The sequence below is a fragment of the Carassius gibelio genome, chromosome B19 (assembly GCF_023724105.1).
Source record: "Carassius gibelio isolate Cgi1373 ecotype wild population from Czech Republic chromosome B19, carGib1.2-hapl.c, whole genome shotgun sequence".
Classification (NCBI taxonomy): Eukaryota; Metazoa; Chordata; class Actinopteri; order Cypriniformes; family Cyprinidae; genus Carassius; species Carassius gibelio.
In genome coordinates this window covers 8,655,456-8,663,629 of record NC_068414.1, presented here as the reverse complement: position 1 = coordinate 8,663,629, position 8,174 = coordinate 8,655,456, and the positions used below count along the sequence as shown (strand labels likewise).

The 8,174-nt window shown below is 38.1% G+C and overlaps 1 protein-coding gene across 5 annotated transcripts in view; it reads right to left on the bottom strand.

Annotated features, from left to right (window-relative positions):
* Nucleotides 1-709: 709 nt before the first annotated feature.
* The window catches only part of LOC127979212 (cytosolic 5'-nucleotidase 3), a 75,581-nt gene continuing 68,116 nt past the window's right edge, over nt 710-8,174 (bottom strand). For all 5 annotated transcript variants that reach the window (XM_052584531.1, XM_052584535.1, XM_052584533.1 and 2 more), the window contains 4 exons: nt 6,976-7,065; nt 6,735-6,897; nt 999-1,199; nt 710-922 (listed from right to left, as the gene is read on the bottom strand). In XM_052584531.1, coding sequence (XP_052440491.1) covers nt 815-922; nt 999-1,199; nt 6,735-6,897; nt 6,976-7,065 — 562 coding nt within the window. In that variant the 3' untranslated portion in view covers nt 710-814. The remainder of the gene's footprint in view (nt 923-998; nt 1,200-6,734; nt 6,898-6,975; nt 7,066-8,174) is intronic.

Genomic DNA, 8,174 nt, shown 5'->3' with positions numbered 1-8,174 from the left:
AAAGTGTTACTAGTTACAGTTATTGTTTTCAATAGCCAAAAGCCAGTTTGGCCTATTAAATACCAAATAAACATCTTGTTTATGCATACTTTCCTTCTTTCTTGTTTGTTCCTTAAAAATAAAAATTGGAAATCGGTGTCGTCCAGTTTGCTTGTAAAAAAAAAATCGATATCGGACATGAAAAATCATGATTGTGCATCCCTAATTACATTTTTCCTAAAGCAACTGATTTAGCTCACTTCATGCTCTTTCTCTGAAACCTGTAACATGCATTTACTGGAACTAGCTCTATATTAACTCTATAGCAAACTCTATACAAATAAGTTGGCTTTGAACAATGAGTTTAACATCTGGTCTAAGAAAACTTTTTTAATACATAATTTTGGACAAATATAATTTATAATTTGTACTTAAAACTGCAGTTTGTAACTTTTTTTGTGTGTTTAAAATTGACAAAATGTATATAATAAGAGAGTACACCATGAATCCATTTTCCAAACCATGTTTTTGGCTTGTCCTGGAACACTATGGTATGTCTAAAATAAGTTTTTATATTCAGTTTATTTAGACTGGTACGGGTAGGTACCGCTGCATGATACGCCATAAACAAAAACAAACAGAAGCAGCTCCGGTTATAATGTTCCTCCACAAGACACACAAAGTTCTGTTTATTAACCGCTAGAGCGACAAAAGTTACTGCAGCCTTAACTTTCTGGTTCTATTCTTTTATTTTCACATTTTTCTCATTATGTCATTAAATGATTTTAGGGTAGAGGCAGACGAGTTCCTTATCTTGGAGACCCTAGGTCTAAGTTCATTGTCCTGTAATGTATCGTAAGATGGCATTAGGAACATCCATGGTTTCATCTTTCTCCAAAACGATATCATAGGAGTTTAAGTATGACTCTCTCCTCTCATCCACCTAGGGTAAAAACAAACATTCATTAGTGCTTCTTTCCCTTTTTCCATGTGCTATCCTGCTTTTACTATGGGTTTACCTTATCATTGAGGTATCCAATCTTCAGGATGTTTTCTAAGTTCATGACTCCATCAGCCATGTTGAGATCCCCAAGAGAGTCTCCGAGCAGAAGGACATTACAGCGGCTCTGCAGTTCCTTGAAGTGTTCAGTATTGAGCAGAGCTCCTTCCCGTTTGTTGTAGATATGAATAAGCTCTCCTTTAAATGCCCGCAAAACACCCTGTTACAAGCACAAAATAAAGCTCAAGTATACCGACAGAACAGTGTACTTGCATATGTATTACATTTACATTTATCCAAATAGACTTACAAATGAGGATAACTGAATTAAATTCAATCAAAACCAACAAAAGAGCAATATGCAAGGGCTATGACAAGTATCAGTTAGCTTAAAGTAATACACATTTACATATAACATAATATATAAAAAATAAAGATAAAACAGAAAGAATAGAAAAAGAATACATCACATAACTCTGAAGTAATGAATTTAGGTAAAGGGGTGCAGAGCCAGTGGTGATTTTGTAGGCAAACATCAATGCCCTTAATTTTATGCGAGCAGCTATTGGTAGCCAGTGCAGTGCAGCCAGTTCTTAAAGGGTTACTCCACCCCAAAATGAAAATTGTGTCATTAATCGCCACTGTTGGGAACGTTACTTTAAAAAAGTAATTAGTTATAGTTACTCACTACTTGTTCCAAAAAGTAACTGAGTTAGTAACTGAATTACTCTACAATAAAAGTAACTCGTTACCAGGGAAAGTAACTATTTGCGTTACTTAAAAAAAATAATAATAATTGCTATATGTCAAAGAATTTGTATTTGTTTTTTTGCCGTTTTCACAAGTCAGTTGAAATGAGTAGAACAAACAGGTGTTCGTACATAACTTTCTATATTTATTGCATGTCAACAGACAGCAAGAGTTTTATCCTTCACTTCAAGTATTATCTTTGTAAGAAAAGTGTTTTTGGCCAGTAGCTTTATATATATATGCGTGTGTCACACATTACATGTAGGCTACACATTACACGTTCTTGCCTTTGACCACAATGAATTTGAAGTAGTGCTTATATCTCCACCTTGAAAATGACAACTTTTCATCGGATTGCTCCTGACTCGCTATCCCTGCTGCTGCTGCGAATCTCTGGTTAGCTGTTGCGTGCATGTGTGTGTGTGTGTGTGTTTGGCGCCGCTGGCGCGTGTTCCGGCATGTGTGTAAAAACACTGGCTCTGATTGCGACCATGGAACACATGCCTTAGCCAATCATAATAGTTTATCTCGTTATCAATTAACCCACCTCCTCACTCGCTGTGTGAGCCAGGGGTGCGTTCGGATTACATAGCTTATTAAATCAATGCATGATAACGCACCACATTTAACGTCCATTAATGTTAACGCCGTTGTAACGATGGGAAAAGTAATTAGTTAGATTACCCCGTTACTGAAAAAATAACGTTGTTACCTAACGCCGTTCTTTTAAACGGCGTTATTCCAAACAGTGTTAATCACTTACCCCCATGTAGTTCCAAACCCATGAAAGTTCAGTTCGTCTTTGGAACACAATTTAAGATATTTTGGATGAAAACCTGGAGGCTTGAGACTGTCCCATAGACTGCCAAAAAAATAACAGTGTCAAGGTCCACAAAAGGTATGAAAAGTTGTCTTCAGAATACTCCAACGCCACAACAATGCAGACGCAGCACGGTGATATGAAGTGATGCAGAGGAGACCGTTAACAAAGGAATTATTGAATAAAGTTGTTATTTTTGTATTCTTTGCTTACAAAAAGTGTTCCTGTTGCTTCATATAACCCAGATTGCACGTCTGATGGCAGATTGAGTATTTGGACCACAACTTTTCATACCTTTTATGACAGGCCACTAGTCAACGGTGACTAGCCCTGACTCTGGAGGGTCATCGGTGAATAGCCCTGACTCTGGAAGTTCAATGGTGACTAACCCTGACTCTGGAAGTTCAATGGTGACTAACCCTGACTCTGGAAAGTCCACGGGAACCTGACTCGACTCTGGAGGGCCCACGGGAACCTGACTCGACTCTGGAAAGTCAACGGGAACCGGACTCGACTCTGGAAAGTCAACGGGGACCTGACTCAATTCTGGAGGGTCAACAGGAGCCTGACTCGACTCTGGAGGGTCAACTGTGGCTGTCATTCTGTGCAGAGGCGCTGGACAAGCAGCCGTCTTGTGCCATGACTCTGGACCGGCGGCCATCTTGGGCAGTGGCGCCAAGATTCACCACCCAAGGACGACTTTCTGGAAAACAGCCAGGGAAGCCAGGACAATATATCACAGCCACCGGAAACACCAGAGACACAGCCCATCTCACCAGACACATTATCCCTCTCTCCAGCATCTCCACTTCTGTGCTTCTCACAGAAAATGCAGGAATTGGTATATGCTGGGACTAAACTCTCCCACTCTTTTGCTGCAAGCCCCCAGGTATCAACAAAAAAAAACGGCGGGCCCCCCAACCACCAAAGCCTGTGGGCCCTGCTCCTGTGAGATCTCACCGACCGCTGCCACAACGCCAGGGCCCAAACCCTCTATCTGCTGAAGGTGAACCAAAAACAACTGATAGCAGCTCTCAATGATGTGTCGGGTCCCCGCTATAATAGCAGCAACATTCACAAATGCCTACTGAACAAGCGGTAACCCAGTGTGCCTGTAGCTTTCTCTATTTCAGTTTTATCACGTGAAAGAAAGTCTAAGGCCTTCTCAAGCCGAAGGGCAAACTCATCTAATCTGCGGCCTATTATGCATCAAACTAAGATTGATGTAAAGACACAAAGCACTGCCATCAAGTTAGCACTTTTAAACATTCGCTCACTAAAAAATTAATCATTTCTAATCAATGACTTTATAACCACAAACAATCTGGATTTTATGTTTCTAAATGAAACATGGCTAGAAGACAGCTGCAGTCCTCAATGAAGCAGCGCCTCCTTACTTTAATTTCATGAGTGTCTGCAGGACTGTTAGGAGAGGTGGGGGTGTAGCTGCTCTATTTAAAGATGTCTATCAATGCAAGCAAGTGTCATTTGGTCAGTACTTGTCTTTTGAATATTTAGGGATTGTGCTGAAAGGTGCTCCACGCATTCTGTTTATTATTATTTACAGGCCTCCAAAATACTCTGCAGCCTTTGTTGAAGAGGTCACTGAAATGCTATCAGTGATTTTCTCAGAGTTTGACTGTTTTGTTATTGCAGGGGATTTCAATATTCATGTAGATAATGCAGAAAACAAAACTTCAAAAGAAATGATAACGGTTCTAAACACTTTTGACCTGATTCAGCATGTGCATGGACCCAGACACAAAGGTGGACACACTCTGGATCTAATCATCAGTAGGGGTCTAAACATTTCATCCATTGTTATTAAGGACATAGCACTACCCGATCACTTCTGTATTTTCCTTGATATATTGATCTCTGCTACCAGTGAGTCTAGATCTGTCTCTGTCAGAAGGAGATGCATTAACGAGAACACAAGTGTACTATTTATGGAGGCTATATCTTTAACACCAAGCATTTCTGCAGACTCTGTTGATATTCTCCTTGATTCCTTTAACCCAAAAGTTAAGAATGATCAAACATCATTAAATGTTTTAAATTCATTTTAAATAAGTTTTTTTTAAATCATTTAGTTTATGTCTTAGATTTATCTAATAAAACCTAATTCATATTGAAAAGAGAACTATCCTGTGTTTTGTGCTTACAAGTTAATGTCTTAAACTGCTGATCTTGTTACTGTGCTAATTGATAGTGTTTTCACTATACTTTTGGATATTAATATCCAGCGCAGATTTGATGTTAAACGTCTCGTTCACTGAATCGCAGGCGCGTCTCCGTGACCAGCCGTGAAACAGTGATTCTGTTCAAATTCCCTTTAAAATCTTAAATGATTCCTTTTGAGCTAAATTGACCTGTTTCCCTTACACTTCATTCCCTGATACAATGCGGTACCTACTCGCATCTCAGCTTGTCTAACAGACATTTCTTGCTGGATTCTTTGCTTTATTCAACATCAAGCAGATCAGGCCCTTTCTTTCAGAACATGTTGCACAACTCCTTGTTCAAGCTCTTGTTCTGTCCAGGCTGGTCTATTGCAATGCCCTCTTGGCAGGTCTTCCAGCCAATACTATCAAACCTTTACAATTAATCCAGAACACGGCAGCAAGATTAATTTTCAATGAACAGAAAATAATACACATCTCACCTCTTTTTATCAATTTGCACTGGCTACCAATAGCTGCTCGCATAAAATTCAAGGCATTGATGTTTGCCTACAAAACTACCACTGGCTCTGCACCCATTTACCTAAATGTGTTACTTCAGACTTATGTGCCTCTAGAAGCTTGTGTTCTGCAAGTGAACGTCGCTTGATTGTGCCATCCCAAAGAAGCACAAAGTCACTTTTACAGACTTTAAAAATTAAATGTCCCCTCCTGGTGGAATGACCTCCCCAACACCTAACACTAGCTTGCGCTATTCTTATTCTTTTCTCTCTGTTTTCTTTTTATTATGTTATTTAAAAGCCCTTGCTTCGTGTACTGTGTTTAAGCTAAGTGGGACTCATAGCCGGATGCTTTTGTCCATATTAGGAGTTTCCTGATATCAGCACGAGAGTGCGCTCCGGCTTCTAGTATGAATGAAACACACTGCATAAGAGTTTAGCGCTCTGTGATGTTCATCTCGCTGTATTCTGGGTCCGATTCAAATATCAGGTCATTGCGCAGACTATCCCGTCTCTTTGAGTTTGAATCTATATTTATTCACACCAGCTCTTGAAAACCAAGTGATGTCTTGCCGCACGCGTTGCTGTTTCTGTGTGGAGTCAAAAGGGTCTAATTCTGTGCCACTGCATAACTAAACGTGTTAAAAAATAATGAGAAATGTATATATATATATATATATATATATATATATATATATATATATATATATATATATATATATATCCCCGAGTCCTGATCGGGAGGTAACTTCCGATTCCGATCAAGTCTGAAACAACGCGATCGGGCCCGATTTCCGCAAAATAAAATGCATTCATCCATCATATAAAAAAGTCCTCATGGCTCCAGGGAGTAATTATAGACCTTCTGAGGTGAACCGATGCAAGAATAATATCAATATTGAAAACTTTATGAACCGTAATCTCTAGCTTCTGGTAACTGTCGTAACTTGTGTTCACAAGAGAGTTCACGCTGATGCACAGTGGAAAGAGCAGAACAAAACACCGGTCACGAATTAGAAGTACAAAACAAGGATTTGAGGATTTCGATAAGCCAAGAGGAAACTGGTTTTCCTTTGCTGTAGGCAAAACTTTGTTTTCGTGAGACTAGTATATTCTTACTTATCGTCCTTCGTTATCTGCTGGAATGAAACTCTCTCGAAAATGCTTGTACAACAGTTAGCGGAAGCTATATTATGTTTTATAAAGTTTTAAATATGCTCTGTGCATGTAACAAGTTATTGATGTTTTAGTATTTTTTTTTTACAAACATCAAACCCATTAATTAAGCTTTCATTGGTTCATTGTAAAACTATATTTTTTTAACTATTTGTGGTCTCACAAATTATTAGGTCTGCGCAACATATAAATGACTATTCAATATTAGTAATTAAACAGCCAAAATAGAAATTAAAAGGGAACAAGAAATGTATTGAAAAGCAATTGATCCATATTAATTAATTAATTTTGACAAACACATGAAGGATGTTTGTAAAGAAACTTACAGACTCGTCAAAGTCCATGTAATTGGAGAAGACCTTAACATTAGGGTGGAACACACCAGCTTGTCTGATCACTTCCTCTAACACATCCCCGACTCCAGCAGAAAAGATCAGCAGCGGAACGGACAACTGTTGGAGATGATCAAAGAACTGCTGGTATCCTTCCCTGAAAAACACATGATCCATGATTATTTGTGATATTATAACCCACTACAACACAAATTAGCTTTGTTAATCATCCTACCTCAGCATGGCTTCAGACTCTCTCACAGCTAGAGCCAAGTCATCCTTAATGATCTTCTGCTGCACAAGAAGCTCATGAGCTTTAGTCCACCTACACACACACACATACACACACGTTTGTGTTCATCCCATAGGTGTAATGGTTTTTATACTGTACAAACTGTATATTCTATGCCCTACACCAACCCTACACCTAACCCTAACCCTCACAGGAAACTTTGTGCATTTTTACTTTCTCAAAAAAAAAAAAAAAACTAATTCTGTATGATTTATAAGTGTTTTGAAAAATGGGGACATGGGTTATGTCCTCATAAGTCACCCACTCCTTATAATACCTGTGTCATACCCATGTCATTATACAGAGTTGAGTCCTGATATGTCACAAACACACACACACACACACACACACACACACACACACACACACACACACAACTCAGTACAATGAATGAATGACAACTTGCAATTAGTGTTTAAACAAACAGGCAAAATATACGGATGAAACTATAGTTTTACTGAAAAAGTAGAAAAAAAAAACAAAAAAAAAAACAATAAAACTAAAGGCTAATGTTTCTGGTCAAAATGTAAAGGATATTTTGACCTTATGGGCCTTTCTTGGCTATTTTGGATGACTACACACCTAACCTGTTTTGGCTTTGGGCTTTTTTTTTTTCATCAGCAGAATATCACAAAATTAAAAATAACTTTTTGGACTGTGACTTTATACTAATTTTCAGTTTAATTGTACGAGTGCAGTCGTTTTTCCCAATACAAATGTAAAAATATATTGCAGTAATAAGAAACATGTTGGCCTTATTATTTTTCATTTCATTATTGATGTCAGCGTTACTGACATGACAATCCCAATCAAAACCATAAATATACATTTTCACAGAATGTATTCATTACCAATATATTGAACCATCTCTTTGTTTTTCTTAATCCCAAACAGAGTCCAGACATCAGAAAAGTATCTGTCTATGACCGTGTTTTATAGGCTATTTAGATTTGGGAAATACACATGCATTATGGACTCGAGTTTTTGAGAGACAACATAATTTTGTAGACTTTCTGTCGGCATAGGAAAAAGGGTTTACAATGCATAAACCAGAAGCAACAATATCTTCAGAATGGAGAATGGTTGACCATTCTCAAAACATAAAATATCAATTTTATTTAAATTTTCATTTTTGTGTTTCA